The sequence below is a fragment of the Clarias gariepinus genome, chromosome 11, assembly GCF_024256425.1.
Source record: "Clarias gariepinus isolate MV-2021 ecotype Netherlands chromosome 11, CGAR_prim_01v2, whole genome shotgun sequence".
NCBI lineage: Eukaryota > Metazoa > Chordata > Actinopteri > Siluriformes > Clariidae > Clarias > Clarias gariepinus.
The window spans coordinates 4,585,539-4,603,170 of NC_071110.1; the positions used below are offsets into that span (position 1 = coordinate 4,585,539).

A 17,632-nucleotide genomic window follows, 5' to 3' on the forward strand; every position below is an offset into this window, starting at 1 on the left:
ATACGGGAAATGTCTTAGTCTTACTGATTACCATACATGGTATGCACAAGCCTTTCCGACAAAGGACCAAAAAGCCTCTACAGTGTCAAAAGTATTGGTAGATAAGTACTTTCTCCATTATGGTTTACCAAAGAGGATACATAGTCATCAGGGAAGTGGAAGTCGCCTTATCCATGAGTTGTTGAGTATGCTAGGGGTTGAGAAATCAAGGACTACTCCCTATCACCCACAGGGTGATCCCCAGCCTGAAAGGTTTAATAGGACTTTGCTATGAAACCATAGAGCTAAATAAGAAAAAGAGGTGGAGTCAACATATCGCACATCTTGTTCATGCCTACAATTGTACATCTAATAAGGCCACTGGATTTTCTCCATATTACCTTATGTTTGGGCGTGAGGCAAGATTGCCTGTGGATCTGTGTTTTGGGACTTCCAGTGACAACACACAAAACAGAACTTACCTTAAGTATGTGGCTGAGGTGAGAAAGGAGCTGAAAGCAGCATATGAACTTGTTGAGTCCATCGCTGCCAAGCAAAACAAAGGCAATAAGCAGAGGTATTGACCGAAAGATCATAGTTCACAGTTCAAAGTTCACAGTTACAGCCTGGGGAGAGAGTTTTGATCAGGAATTTAAGAGAACAGGGGAAGCACAAGTTGGTTGACCACTGGGACTTAACTTTGTATGTGTATTTACTGTCTTTTTTAAAAAGGCAATAATGCAGATGTGGCCATTAAGAATGCGCGTGTTTTCCCGCGGGATGCCGCAATTTGGCGCGCGACGTGCCACGACTTGCCATAAGCAACATTTGGGAATTTAAATAAATGTTTTGTGCTTCACTGAATATCCGCCAGATGGCGCATGGAAGGACTTTATCTAAAAGCCAGACAAAGTACGACGGAGAATTGTGTATAATTAGTTAGCCTAAAACAATATTGTTTCCAATGCTGAAGCAAACATGAATTTCATTTTGTTTTACAATAGATCTTTCATGATGAATGTGTGTATATGTGCTTTATGTTATTTTCATAATGATGAAATGAGATGCCCAAATTCATGCTTTAAAAGTTTCTTATATAGTTTTTGTAATGTCTTAACAGGGACAAAAAAATGAAAGACATGGCAATGCCTTGGTTTAAATCGTCTTAAAATTAAATTAATTTCCTGATAGTAAGCTACCTGATAGTGTAAACTATGCGAATGTCCTGATTCGTGACTATGCCAACATATCTTATTTAAAACGTAAAAATGTGTCGCCATCATGAATTAACAATATAAAAAGATATTTAAAAAAAAAATCCATTATTTGACCAGCGCTGGAAATTATAGCTGGAATGTGATTGTGAATTTATGACTGAAATTATTTAGTCATATGGGAATTTATGACTGATGTGACTCGTACTTTCACTTTACAAAAGGCAGCGTTTTTATCAAAAGGCTGAGAAACGCGTGTTGTACAGTATATACAACGAGAAAGCGCGCTCAGTTACTGTCATCCCTTTCCTCACCTCTGATGTAGGTGTGAAGTTATCAAACCGGTTTCGTGGATGGGGGAATTGGCAGAATTAGGGCATTTAGAACGATTTAACAAGACTGAGCAGACGTCTCTGCCTAGAATGTATTTCGCCAGCTATAGAATAAATAGAAATAAAATATTTAATGGTACCAATTAACTCAGACTTCATAATTCCTTTGAGTGTAATTCACAAATGTACTGAATATATTATGTTTTTATGTGTATACAGTATGTGTTTGCATGTAAATATATTATATAAGTTTGTGTTTGTGCGCGTGTCTCATATGTGGCATTAATATAAAATGCAATTCATGATAAGTGTATGTTGTTAAAGTATTTGTGGATATGTATGTAAGGAAGCGGCTTACGCGAGGGGCAGAGCCGTGCATAAACTGTTCAGAACGGGCCAGGTCGTGATACCGCGACACTCTGTGTGATCATTCGGTCGCACCAGTACAAGGTGTCAGGGCCAAAGACAAAGCTCACTGAAGAAGACACAGGCAAAGCCCAAGCCTCTGTCTGTCTGAGACACTGGCGAGAGAGTGAGGAAGAGCAACACGCATCAGCTTAGCGCGCGCTTTAGGGTTAAAGTGCACAAAGCACAAACTCTACTCTCTCTCTTTCTACTATAAATCCTTAGTAAGGGCATAAGCCCCGAGAGCATCTTTAGTTTATTAGTTTTTTGTTTTAGTTTCCAGAATCCCATCCAGTCTCGCGTAGACGGCGGAGCTCTGTTTATTTTGTGTTTTCATTTTTCTTTTGGTTTAGTTTTAAGTTTATTAATGAATAATCCCATGCTATCTCTAAACAAAAATGTCTTCCTGTGTCTGTCATAAGCTTTCACAACAACTCCTATTTCACTGACCCTGTCTAAAGCCCTGCATCAGGGCTATTATATTCAGTAAAACATCTCTTGGTGCAAATCACCACACCGCACCCCATAACAATATAATTAGTAAAAAAAAAATTAAATTAAGCCTTAAAACATAATGCAGTAACTCTTTATTCATTTGAAGACGGTAAAGGTGTTAATGTTTCGTACATTTCTTTATTCGTCCTTTCTGTTTGTGCTTAGGTTTCACTGTTTTCCATACAACGTTTGGACAACAATGTTCCGGAAGCGATATTAAATAAGGAGAATACACAATTTTGTTTCAATACAGTTTTATTAAATATAGAATATTTTATGTTTTGCTGGCGAAATACATTTTAGGCAGAGACGTCTGCTCGGTCTTGTTAAATCGTTTTAAACTCCCCATTTCTTCGAATTTCCCCATCAGCGAAACCGATTTGACAACTTCACACCTACAGTATCATGAATGAAAGGTGATTAGAGGGATTACAAGTCTGGCGTTCTGGGTGTCACCTGAGAGAGCGCTGTCGCGTTGTATTCAGAGAATAGATTTAAACAGAATCATGTTTGCTTCAGCATTGAAAACAATATTGTATTGAGGATAACTTTATTAAAGATTATTCATTTTTGTATTTATTGTATTTGTCTTTTTGCACACACATGCAGGCATCTTTAAATTCGAACAGAAAATAATAGTGGGCTGGTATAAACGTTATTTTTCATATTAAACAGCTGAATAAAGTTAAATATACACAATACATTAATAATTGCGTTTGCTTTACATTTGAGCATTCATTAAGCTTTGGTTGGATTTTATACCTTTTTTTATTTACTGTATGGACAGTTGCATGATGCTTTCTCTATGTTATTTATCTCCCTATATATTCTCTAATTATGACTTGAATAAATCGTCTTACATCGGAGCGCGCTGGCGTGTTGGAAAAGCCAGCGTTTATCTATCGAGTAGCCTATATAAGTGCGGGTCGCGGGTTTATAAACGCTGATAAATGAATTTTAGATGGATTTTAAAGCAACTTTTTTAGGCTTAAATATTAATTTTATATGGCATTATATTCCTGCCACAATTCTGAGCGCGTGGTTTGACATTTTGCGAGCAGACAAAGCACTGCGCGCTCAACAGCTCGATTCTGCGCGTGCAGAGTCTTTCCTGCTCGCTCAACATGTTCTCGACTTCCCGATTCTATGCGCGCTTGACTTTGCCTGCATGCGCATGCAACATTTAATTTTCTGTGCGCGCTCGACTCTGCCTGTATGCTCGCTTAACTTTGTCCAATGTTACAAAACTGCCACAAAATTTGCCAATCACAGACATCCACACACTACTTCTGATTGGCTGTTCCTTCTATATCAGCTGGCAATATCGACCGCATAACGCATACTATAATTTATATAGTGCTTCTAAAATGGTCATTGTCTCAAAGCAGCCTTACAAAAATAAATAATAATTTTAAGAAATTAAAATCATATTATTGTATATAATAAGAATACAAATGAAAAGTAATAATATAGGGGAAGCATTATAAATACAGTTGTATTTATTTATAAATATTATAAACAAATATTATAGTATTCATTTTTTATTCAATGAAGTATTAGTATATACTATACAGTTTCATTTGTTCAATGTGTGTTTTTATTTACTTATCTAATTATCCATATAGCTCATTGTTAGACTACATCGACTAAAATTAGAATCGGACAACTCGGTCGCTTTACTTATAAACCTTTATTTACAACGCTTCTGTTATGCGGTCAATATTGCCAGCTGATAGAGAAGGAACAGCCAATCAGAAGTAGTGTGTGGATGTCTGTGATTGGCTAGTTTTGTGGCAGTTTTGTAACACTGGATAAAGTTGATCGAGCGTACAGGCAGAGTCGAGGGCGCACAGAATTGAGAAGTCGCACGTGCGCGGAGACCATGTTGAGCAAGCAGGGAAAACTCTGCACGCTGTTGGGAACTTTATCATTTAAGCAGAAGTTACAATTTATTGAGAACTCGCCGAGCGTCGCTGTAATCATCCAAGTCTGACTAAAAACTCAGCTCTGGAGAGTTTATACTTTACAAGAGGGAGGGATACAAAGAGGTGGAGACAACCCAAACAAAGCATAGTCTAGTACAGGAGTCAGCCTGGTAACGGAAGTTCCCCAGCCCTGATCTCATCAGCATAACAGTGGCTTTCAAATGCATAGGTACTATTCTAATCAGCCTGACAGTATCACCCGAACCTTTACATTCTCATAGAGACAAAGGCATAGCCTGGCCTTGAGATTAGCATTCACATTGACTTTGGGACCCTACCCAGTGGTCAGGAAGTACATAAAGACAAAAGGTTAATGTCTTTGACACCTGGGGTACCAGACTTGTTCTTCTTAGAATGCTACCAACTTTACCTTAAAATGAAAAACCCAAGGTAGATAACTTGTTCAGTTTATATACTATTATGTTGAAAGCAAGATTTAAAATTTTTATAAATTTGTAATCCTACAACGCGCAGAATCAAGCTGTTGAGCGCGCAGTGGGGACACTGCACACGCATAGAGTGCTTTGTCTGCTCTCAAAATGTCAAACCACACGCTCAGAATTGTGGCAGGAATATAACGCCATAGTTTTAATTAATGGCCAGGTTTATTACGAAGTTGTTCTCTGCACGGAGAGTTTGTGTGTGTCCGCACGCGCAGCTCATATTGTACTGTGGGTGTGTATGCACGGAGAGTTTGTGTGTGTGTTTGTGACGTTACCTTTGTCTTTAAACATGCTTCCAACCAACCAACCAACCAACCAACCCTGGCCTCCAAACTCAGAAGCTCAGAAGATACTGTACGTGTCATTGCCGATAACTGCTTAACTGCTTGATCCTTTGATTTGCTGGTTACGGCGGGGCGTCGACTGTTGATCAGTGTAAAGTAGCCTGTAAAAGCCAAGCTCTTGCCCAAAAATAATGTAAATGTCTGCAACGAACACTAACCATTAAATTAAGAAATTAATTAAACACAAATATATAATTTAGATTTTACTTTATACATAATATTTTCATTATATATAACTCATGCAAGGGTACTTTTACTACACCGAAGTACCATTTAAAGCTATTTATTTATTTATTTTTTATTTGCTTACTTACTTACTAACTAGAGAACGCTCTTAATACGAATGACAATGGAATATTACAGAACGTGCGAGTTGACACAAATGCACCAATCACTGACCATTAAAATGTTGGATTTTAATTAAAATGGCGCTTATATATATTCAATTCAATTCAATTCAATTTTATTTATATAGCGCTTTTAACAATGGTCATTGTCTCAAAGCAGCTTCACAAAAAAAAAAATTAAAGAATTTTTTTTTTTTCTAGAAAAGAAAAAAAAAGGAAAGAAAAGAAAATATTTGGAAGTGTGTATGTGTGAGAAAAATGGGTCTAGATAATAATGAAATGAATGAATGATGAATGAAATGTCTCTGATGAGCAAGCCAAGGGTAACGGCGACAGTGGCAAGGAAAAACTCCCTGAGATGGCAATAGGAAGAAACCTTGAGAGGAACCAGACTCAACAGGGAACCCATCCTCATCTGGGTGATAACAGATAGAAATAACATCATGTGTGTTGTGCAGGTGAAAGTTCAATATAACAGAAGTTGTGTAGATTCAGTTCAGCAGTAGGTGCAGAGGGCAGATGGTGTCTGGATCACTGGAAGCACAGGAGCAGGATGGTAGCTCCAGCCATCATAAAGCAGAATCTAGCTGGAGCAGGTCCTTCTCAAGATGCCTTAGAAACCTCGTAGGGTTGGCCTTTGTCTACTAAAGCTGGCACAATTTCCAGATGCCTCGGGATGGGTAGAGAAATACAGAAAAGATGGAGAGAATTAGCGTAGTTGCCATTCAGGATAGGTGTACTGGAGTATGAGGTTATGGGATGAGTTACGCGTATGCCAGATTAAAGAGATGCGTCTTGAGTCTACTTTTAAATTGGGAAACCGTGTCTGCTCCCCGAACAGTGTCTGGAAGGCTATTCCAAAGCTTTGGAGCCAAATATGAAAATGCCCTGCCCCCTTTTGTAGATTTTAAAATTCTGGGAATTACCAGAAGTCCGGAGTTTTGTGATCTTAAGGGACATGGTGGATTATAGCGTATCAAAAGACTGGTTGGGTATGTGGGAGCTAAACCATTTAAAGCCTTGTATGTAAGTAGTACTATTTTGTAATTAATTCTAAATTGAACAGGTAGCCAGTGCAGGGATGATAGTATAGGTGTTATATGATCATATTTTCTGGATCTAGTGAGAACCCTGGCGGCTGCATTTTGGACTAACTGTAGCTTGTTTATTGAGGATGCAGGACAACCACCTAGTAATGCATTACAATAGTCCAGTCTGGAGGTCATGAATGCATGAACTAGCTTTTCTGCATCAGATACGGATAGGATACTCCTAAGTTTGGCAATATTTCTAAGATGGAAAAAGGCTGTTTTGTGATATTGGAAATATGATTTTCAAAAGACAAGTTACTGTCTAATATCACGCCCATGTCTTTTACTGTAGTAACAGTACTTCCTTCTAAACGCAGGCTGAATTGTGAAAGCTGTTGTGTGCTGTTTTTTGGGCCGATGAGCAATATCTCTGTCTTATCTGAATTTAGTAAAGGAAAGTTATTGGACATCCAATCTTTTATGTCCTGGACACACTCTGTTAATCTAGACAACTTGGGTATTTCATCTGGTTTTGTTGAGATGTATAATTGGGTATCATCAGCATAACAATGGAAACTAATCCCATGCCTTCTAATGATGTTTCCCAGGGGAAGCATGTAAATTGAGAACAGGAGAGGTCCTAAAACTGACCCTTGTGGGACCCCATATTTCACTAGCATTACATCAGACGGTACTCCATTTAGATCTACAAAATGGTATCGATCAGACAGGTATGATCTAAACCATTTTAATGCCTGCCCCTGAATACCTATATGATTTTGTAGGCGATCTATGAGAATGTTATGATCTATGGTGTCGAATGCAGCACTTAGATCAAGTAAGACTAGTATTGAAATGCAGCCTTGGTCTGAAGCTAAAAACAAGTCGTTTGCAATCTTAATTAGTGCAGTTTCTGTACAATGATGGGGCCTGAAACCTGACTGAAATTCTTCTAGGATGTTGTTTTCCTGCAAGAATGTGCATATTTGAGCTGATACTACTTTTTCTAATATTTTTGACATGAACGGAAGGTTTGAAATCGGTCTATAATTTGTTATTTCATTCGCGTCCAAATTAGATTTTTTAAGAAGCGACTTAATAACTGCCAGCTTCAAAGGTTTAGGGACGTGACCTAGATATAATGAAGAATTAATAATGTCTAGAAGTGGCTCTCCAACTGTAAGCATCACTTCTTTTAAAAAACCGGTTGGTATTGGGTCTAACAGGCACGTTGTTGATTTAGCTGAGGTGATAAGTTTATACAGCTCTTCCTGTCCTATACCTGTAAAGCACTGAAAATCTAAATGTGAAGCTCTAGGCTGAACTAGATCATGAGATGCTATTAGAGGTTGAACCTCTGTTATTTTCTTCCTTATGCTATCGATTTTTTCATTAAAGAAGTCCATAAAATCTTTACTACTAAAATGTTGTGGAGTACTCTCTGCAGGCATCTTAGGTTTTGTTAGGCGGGCTACTGTACTAAATAAGAACTTGGGATTGTTTTGGTTTCTTGCTATCAGTTGGCTAAGATGCTCGGTCCTAGCGGTTTTTAGAGCCCGTCTATAGCTGCACATACTGTCTTTAAACGCAATTCGAAAAACTTCTAATTTAGTTTTTCTCCATTTTCGCTCAAGGTTACGGGTTGCTCTCTTTAGGGTGCGAGTATGACTGTTGTACCAAGGAGCAAGTGTTTTATCTCTAACTTTTTTTAATCTGATGGGAGCAACAGTGTCTAATGTACTGGTAAAAATAGTACCCATGCTGCTAGTCACTTCATCTAGATCGTCTGCATTTAGGGGTCTAATAAGAATTTGGGACAGATCCGGTAGATTACTTGTGAATCTGTCTTTAGTAGTCGGATTCATATTTCTAACAAATCGATAACGTGGAGAGACACAGCTAAACTGTTCTACGGGTAGAGTATATATCAGGAGGTGATGATCTGTGATATCATCCCTTTGAGGTGAAATCTCTATATTAGAGACATCTATACCATGGGATATAATTAAATCTAGTGTATGATTACAGAGGTGAGATGATCCATTTATATTTTGTTTAACCCCAAAGGAATTTAGTAAGTCCATAAATGCGAGGGCTAAAGTGTTGTTAGCATCATCTACATGAATGTTAAAGTCACCTACTATCAACACTTTGTCAGAGTAAACAATTAGGTCGGATAGCAGATGTCCAAATTCTTTAAGAAAATCTGCATATGGCCCTGGGGGTCTGTACACGGTGGCCAGAGTAAAATATAGCGCAGGTTTATTATGTATTTCATTAAGTGCAACATTAATGACGAGCACTTCAAATGAGTTAAACCTGGGCCTTATTTTCTGAGTAACAGTGAGTACATCTTTGTAGATAGTGGCGACACCACCACCGCGACCAGTTAGACGGGGCTCGTGCTTATAAAAATATCCTGACGGAGTAGACTCATTCAGACCAATATATTCATTTGGTTTAAGCCAGGTTTCAGTGAGGCAGAGTGCGTCAAGGCAATAATCTGATACCATTTCATTAAAAATAAGTGCTTTAGGCGCAAGGGATCTAATGTTGAGAAGTCCAAACTTTAGAGGTAGACTTCGATTACTTATTTGGCCTTTTTCTGGTTTAATGGTTACCAGATTGTTTCTGCTGGATTTAGCGAATTTATTCTTTTTTCTCACTATTCGGGGAACAGACACAGTTTCTATAGTACAAACTATGTGTGTGCGTCTATTATTATGGTCGGTTGTATTGTGGCTGATATATAAAGAATCTGAGGTATGACTTACCGCCAGTCAGATGGTTCGTAATGTCCTGGAGATGTTGTCAGAGAGGACCGCTGCTAGCTCTGCTAGGGTGCAGGCCATCTGTGCGGTAGAGCCTAGGACGCTCCCAGAAAACATTCCAGTTATCAACAAAGGGTAATCTCTGTTGTTGACACCAAGATTGTAACCATTCATTGAAGGAAAAAAATCTACTGAACCTCTCGATTCCTCTCTGAAATGTCGGAAGTGGTCCAGATACGACGATCTTTGTCGTGGGTGATGTGCTGCGGACCTTCTCGACCAGGCTCCTGAAGTCCTTCTTTAGGATCTCCGTCTGCCTCAGCCTGATGTCGTTGGTGCCAGCATGAAGAACCACAGCTCGAACGTTCTTCCTCAGGGCCGCAGGCACCTGTGCAGCAACATCAAGAACATGAGCACCAGGTAAACAGCGCGTGTACGCCTTACCTTTAGCTGTGGTAGCACGCACGTGCCGGACAATGGAGTCTCCGATGACCAGCGCGTCGTGTGCCGTCTCACGGAGAGGAGCGAAGCGGTTTCGGGTTGAGATCTCGAAGACGGTTAAACAATTAAAACTTATACGAAATAAACTTATACGAAAACGATATAACACGCGTTTCGAGTGAATATATTATAAGGTAGTATAAAATACTTATCTGTTATATGTTTACTCTTCGTAAGGGGACGAAAAAGTAGAAAAATTGGTCAGTCTGGCGGAGCTCGGAAAAAAGCAGCATCGTCGTCAGAGTTCCCTGGTACTGTACTTTTGATTTTGAGCCTCCCTTTATCCCTTCATATTCTTGCTTTAATTAAATTCTTAAATCCTCGTTTTCCCCCATGGGTAACTGCATAAACACTGTTTTTTTGCATTGAGTTTAATCATGCAGCACTTTTAGTATTCATAGCAAAAGCAACCCAACAGTGTGAATAAAGTACCCAAAATAACACAGAATTTTGACCCAGCATAAACAACCCAACAATGTGTATACAGAAACCCAGCATTTTTTTGTGTCCTACTACAGTACTAATGAATGGAGGAAGCGCAGTCAAAGCCCGGGGATTCTGTCACGTTGTATTCAGAGAGTAGTATATATTTATGTGTTTATTTTATTTTACGCGTTTATCAGCATTTTGCCGCACGCGCAACTTACTTTAACTTTGCAAAAGGCAGTGTTTATTGTTTAGTGTATATTTAAAGCACATAAACACAATAAAACAATATTGTTTTAGGCTTTTTGCACACGCGCGAGTACGTTACAATAATAACAATAATAATAAATCCGGAGCACTACTAGTACCACTACTACTACTACTACTACTACTAATAATAATAATAATAATACTAAATGGAGAAAGTGCAGTTAACGAAGTATCATCATAGAAGGAGGGAAGAAAATAAAAAATAAATACATATTAGTATTTACAGTTTGAGCTCAACACGTTTATGAGCTCCGTCGCTTGCTGTCAATGGGCGCCTAAGAGAAAGAACACATTTTTAGCTTCAGTAGACACACACTTTAGACTGAAACACGACTGCCCCCTACAGGTAATGAAGGGCATTTTTACAGCTGGCCGCACACAGCCGCGGCTAGTCGCGGGATCCCTTTTCTCGAAACGTGCGTTTTTAATGGCCAGATCTGTAAAAGGAACTGCTGCCGCATAAATTAAGGAAAACTCCGGTATTCATCACCGTTTTTTTCCAGGACAATGTCTCGAAGCTTACTGCTGCAAAAAAATTTGATCCCTGAAGAGGGAATTAACTGGGTAAAGACACCCGAACCTACGGACATGAATACCATTGGAATGGTGTGGCATGCTATGAAAGACTATATTCAAAAAGAAGCAAAATTGACTACAAAATCGCTTTAATTGCTGCCATTAATAAATTCTGGTTTAAGATATTTACAGAAGAGGCATGTAATAAATACATAAATGGGTTGTTTAAAGTCATTCCACCCATGGTTAAAAATCAGGAATGTAACACTGGAATGTAACTGATCTCAAAAAATAGAAGCTATTTGCATTATAAATTATATATATTTAAATTAATTTTTTAAAAATCATCATGTTCACCCATGAGTTTACTGCATAAACACCGACACGAAAGGGAAAAAACAGAGACACTTCTTTTTCCATTTTTTTTGCATTGAGTTTAATCATGCAGCACTTTTAATATTCATAGAAAAAGCAACCCAACAGTGTAATTAAAGTACCTGAAATAACACAGAATTTTGACCCAGCATAAACAACCCAGCCATGTGTTTACAGAAATCTAGCATTTTTTGGTGTACTACTACTAATGGATGGAGAAAGCGCAGTCAAAGCCCAGGGATTCTGTATGCTGTTGCGTTTTATTCATTTTCGTTGTATTTATATTTTCGTGTTTGTTACATTTCATGTCTGTAGTTTTATCGATAACTCTGCTCATATCTGCGCACGCTTTTATCAACCTTTTGATCAAAAAGCCACATGTGCAACTCACTTTCACTTTTCACAAGCCAGTTTTTATTGTTTAGTGTATATTTAAAGCACATAAACACAATAAAACAATATTGTTTTAGGTTAACATATCATACATTTTTGTATTCTTTGTTGTACTTCATCTTTTTGCACACACGTGCGGGTGCGTTACAAAAATAATAAGTATAATAACAATAATAATAAATTCTGAGCACTACTACTACTAATAATAATAATACAGAATTGGGAAAGCGCAGTCAAAGAAGTATCATCATTGAAGGAGAGAAGAAAACAAAGGATAAATACATATCAGTATTTACAGTTTGAATTCAACACATTTATGAGCTCTGTCGCTCTGGCTTCAGTAGACACACAATACTTTAGACTGAAACACGACTGCCCCCTACAGGTAATGAAGGGTATTTTCACAGCGCAGCCGCAGCAAGTCGCGGGATCCCTTTTCTCGAAACGTGCGTTTTTAATGGCCAGATCTGTATGATGCATTGGGACATCCAAGTGTGGTAGCTGCTCCCATAGTAAGATACGTCTCTTACATTTACATCTACATTTAGGCATTTGGCAGACGCTCTTAGCCAGAGCGACTTACAAAAATGCTTTAAAGTTTACATCACTGGATACATACTTACACTGGGTTAACTAGGTTAATAACTAAGTGCCATTAGTCCAACACAACTGGGAAGGTGTTTTTTTTAGTCCAATTCCAAGGGGTCAGGGGTCAGGTAATAAGTAATGTTAATGGATCTCTGGTTTTCTCTGCATTAAAAATCTCCCCTTTTTTTCTTCCTCCCTCCTTTAACCTTTCTTCATTCCTATTTTGCTTAAATAATTACCCATACCACACCAAGGCATCCCTAGGACACGTTCAACAAACAAACTCTAATTATCAAGCCCATTATCAATCTTCTTTGAACTTTTAGCTTGTTATTGAAGCTTGACTTGTCCATTTTGTCAAGCCAAAATAGTACTTATTTAAATCAATTTAAGTAATTTAAGCTTCTGTTTCTATTGCAAGGTAATTAACATAAATGTGGTCTTTAACTATGCTCACAGTTACTTCATATGTTCAATCATTGCAGCCTCAGGTTATTCACTAGCCAATTTATTTAAACTATAATGTAACTTCAATCATTTAATGGAACAACATGGCCAAAATTTTACCAATGTAGATGCAGCAAATCTGGCATTAAAAATAACACTAATGCTTAGGTGTTCTGCACCTTAATTTTATCTGATAAAAAATGTCATTTTGTATGATTTTATGCATCTCTGAAATGAGTGGATGTTGTCCCCATCATAGTACTTGCTTTTTTTAATACACCAAGCCATCGTTAGATTGCTTGGCTTGCTATTATAGAAAGTTCCGTGGACACTTCACAAACTGATAATCTCATGCAACCTGGTGTCAACAACTGGGATTTGAAAAACAGTTGACCTGTGGGATCAAGTCCCCTAAACAGATCATTTATTTTAGGTCTCTGGGTGGATACTCAATTAGTGAAAATGAACACTATCACCTTACACCTTTTTAGTTAGAGAGCATGATGATCCTATAGAAGTTTCACTGAATTTGCCATTAGCAAGTCTTAGTCAGGTTTGTTCTTTTAAAAAAATTATAAATACTGTGAAACACATTTTGTCCATAGTAAATTTCTTATTTCATATTCTTTTATATTACTTTCCCAGGCCTTGGTCACAATGGGGGGAGACACATCTCTTAATAATACAAATTTATCACGCTTTATGACTATCTTGACCATGGAATCATTGGACATAACGCAATCTAGTGCTATCTTTATATTCATTTTTGGCATCATTACATACTGTTTAATCTTGTTCTTTCAAACCATAATACTTGTGACTATTATTGTAAAAAGGGATCTGCACAAACCTATGTATGTACTACTGTTTAATTTGTTCTTATGTGACTTGATGGCAGCTACGGGTTTTTACCCTCAAATGCTTTCCACCATATTGTCTCAGAATCGAGAAATATCCTACCTTGCCTGTGTAGCCCAAGGGATGCTAATTCACTTCTACTTATGTGGGTCACTTTTATTTCTCAGTGCTATGGCTTACGATAGATACATTGCCATTTGCAACCCTTTAAGATACCACAATCTGATGACATGGGGTACAGTTGTAAAACATATTTTCATGGCCTGGTTTATAACTTTTGGTTTGATGGGGTCTGTATTTGCACTTACATTAAGCAAGACCATTTGCAGGACAAACATAGTAGACATGTACTGCAATAATCCCTCTTTAATGAAGTTAAGCTGTGAGGATACTAGAGTGAATAACTATTATGGCTTGTTTACCATAGCTGTTGTACAAGGCCCTTCCATACTGTTAGTATCATTAACATATATCAAAATTCTAATAACGTGTCTTTCTACTAAACAGAAAAAATCCATAAGTAAGGCAATGCAAACTTGTGGGACACATTTAGTTGTTTTTCTGAGTTTTGAGGTTAACACATTCTTACTACTGATTTCTCACAGGTTAGAATCAGTATCTCCACACTTAAGAAGGGCTTTTGGTGTTTCAGTTGTTATCTTTCCACCAATTCTTAACCCTCTAATTTATGGGCTGAAAACAAAGGAAATTCGACAAACAATAATAACACTTATAGAAAAATTGTTTATATTTAACAGAACACTTAACTAAATGATATGCATACAGCATCTTTCTTTTTATATACTTAATTCTTAGTAAACTAGGATTTTTAAAATACATCTATTATGGAATCATGAACTAATAACAGTGGAATAAAAACACCTCCTCATGGTCCAGTGACATTCGTCTCTCAGCTTTATGCTGGGTCAGTGAGTGACAGGGAGATCTTTAAACAGTGTGGGATGACAAAAATACTGACAGAAGATATGGCAGTTATGGTTGATAAAGGCTTTCTAATTAGTGACTGTCAATTGCAAAGTGTACTGTCAACTGTTTCTGTCCAGGTAAAAAGCAGCACATCAGGGTAAAGAAACGAACAATAGCGAGACTGCATGTGCACATGGAACGGGTCATCAGGAAGATCAAACAAAACAAACTTTTTGATGGTGTCATCACACTTTCCCACAGTGCTAACATTAATCAACTTTTTCCACTTGCATGTCTGTTGTCAAATTATCAAAACAAGGCATTAGTTAAGACATGGATCAAATGAAATCAAATCTTAGATTACTTTTTACTTTGACTACTGGAATGATATTCCATATTTATGACTTACTTTAACTGTTACTGTTTCATTGCCATTCTAAATAAATGTTAACTAAATCTACAGTATGTTTGTTTTAAGAAGAAGCTGTTATGACAAGCAAGATAAATAGAATTTACTGTAAATTAAACTGACATTGTACATATCAGAAAATGGAATTGAACATATAAGAAACAGACATTGTACAAATAAAACATATTTAATAACATGTTTGAGTGCTGGTTTACAGATTTATCTAATTTCTCTGACTTCTTTAAAATTTTAGTTATTTTATTGACAAGTATTTTAGCATGTATGTGTAAAAGTAAAAATAATCCACCTTCTCTCTGATAACTTTGTGCACTGTACGTACACTGGACAAAATAATCCTCCTGGGCCCACACCATGAAATCACACCACTGCATTCCTGAGACCAGAAGTTGTCCCTGCACTTGGTAATAGTAGGCATGGCTTTTTTTCAGGGTGAGAAATCCATGGTCCATTTACAAATATTTGCAGTCAACAATGTTTTTGGCATTAGGACATTTAATTTTAACAAGCCCAAACTGAGGATTGTCAGACAGTGATGTTAAGACAGGCTGCTGGTAAGACAATACACTTCCTTCCTGGACCAACCTGAATGCACCTTCAACAATGGCTTGTCAGGTGACATGTTCATGGTGGTAACAAGTGGCTTGTCTTCAGGGCTGAATTCTGCGTATGCCTCCTCAACTCTAAACATGCATGAATCTGGTAAAGGGCCCACCATCCCTCTGTTCACTTCTGTAGGAAAATGTTTAGCTTAATTATTGTTGCTAACATTACATTTGTTATTGCTTCAATTACTATTTCTATTTTTTTTTTACAATGATTTTACTAGATTTTTTATGTATTATTTTAAATGCCTAAACACTCTAACAGCATAAAGCCTTGCAATGAAATTCAGCAAAGAATCTTTGTTCTCAGCATCTTAGTAACAAAAAAAAAAAAAAATGTGGTTGCTGAACCTCACTCCACCTTGTGCAGAACGATTTGCTACAGGTTTTGTGATGACCATGACATTGATGGGGCCTGGTTTCACGCCCTGGCAGACAAGTGTAAATAATCGTAGAGAGAAGAACAAAGCTGAAACTATAAACTTAAAATGCCTTGATATCTTTAATATAAACTGAATAAGATCATGTTAAATATTGAAATCATGAAATCATGATATATTGAAATCATGGTGAAATAAATGGTTGAAAAAAGTGCGAGCCGCAGGTTTATACACGCCGATGAATAAATTTGAAAGCATCTTTTTTAAGGCCTAAATATTCATTTTTATTTTTGGCCAGGTATATTACGAAGTGAAATCCTGTTGTTTAGTTGTTCCCTGCATGGTGTATCTGCACAAATTGTGTGTGTGTGCATGGAGAGATTGTGTGTGTCCGCGCGCGCACCTCATACTGTAGGTGTGTATGCAAGGAGAGTTTGTGTGGGTGTTTGTGACGTTATCTTCTCCTTCAAGGTGCTTCCAACCAACCAACCCTGGCCTCCAAACTCAGAAGGCTACGTCTTTTTGTTGTGGGCAGTATAAGGTACACCTGTGCACTACTCATGATGTCAGATCAGCATCTTGATGTGGCACACCTGTGAGGTGGGATGGATTATCTTAGCAAAGCAGAAGTGCTCACTATCCCACATTTAGACTGATTTGTAAACAATGTTAGAGAGAAATGGTAATATTGTGTATCTGGCATGAATTTTAGATCTTTAAGTCCATCTCATGAAAAATCGGAGCAGAAACAAAGGTGTTGCGTTTATATTTTTGTTGAGTGTATATCTCATGCTAGGGTACTTTTACTACGCTGAAGTACCATTTAGATACCATTTAAAGCTATTTATTCATTTATCTTTTATTTGCTTACTTACTTACTAACTAACTAACAAATGCTTTAGTAAAGGGCTCTAAAACAACGGCAGTATGAATGACAATAAAATATTACAGAACGTGCGAGTTGATGCACTTATTCATAGTATTCATAGCAAAAGCAACCCAACAGTGTGTTTACAGAAATCCAGCATTTTTTAGTGTACAACTACTAATGAATGGAGAAAGCGCAGTCAAAGCCCAGGGATTCTGCGTGCTGTCGCATTGTATTCAGTGAGTAGCACAAATTTTTTTGTTTGTTCCATTTCATGTCTGTAGTTTTATCGATAAATCTGCTCAAAAAGCCGCGTGTGTGTGACCACAATACTTCAACACTGAAACACCACTGCCCCCTACAGGTAATGAAGGGCATTTTCACAGCTTGCCGCATGCAGCCGCAGCAAGCCGCGAGATCCCTTTTTCTCGAAACGTGAGTTCACAATGGCCAGATCTGTATATAAGGTCCCACAGTTGAGAGTTGCACTGGAGAGATGGCTCGGCCTCACCGGTATAGATGACAAATCCGGAAGCTCGAGAAACAGAATGAAAGGTGAATTGTGAGTGTCCAACAAGATTAATCCAGCCAGCGAAAAGTAATCCTTTGGTAGCAACAAACAAACTCTCTCTCAAAAACAACAGCGCTGTGAACATCTTTCCGTGTGACACGTGACCCGACGACGCTTCCGGGTTCTCTCGCGCC

The 17,632-nt window shown here is 37.8% G+C and overlaps 1 protein-coding gene across 1 annotated transcript; it reads left to right on the forward strand.

Moving 5' to 3' along the window:
• Nucleotides 1–13,476: 13,476 nt before the first annotated feature.
• On the forward strand, nucleotides 13,477–14,491 carry LOC128533254 (olfactory receptor 52B2-like). The gene has a single exon (XM_053507508.1). It carries the CDS (start codon nucleotides 13,520–13,522, stop codon nucleotides 14,489–14,491), a length of 972 nt encoding a protein of 323 aa, XP_053363483.1. The 5' UTR covers nucleotides 13,477–13,519.
• Nucleotides 14,492–17,632: the final 3,141 nt, after the last annotated feature.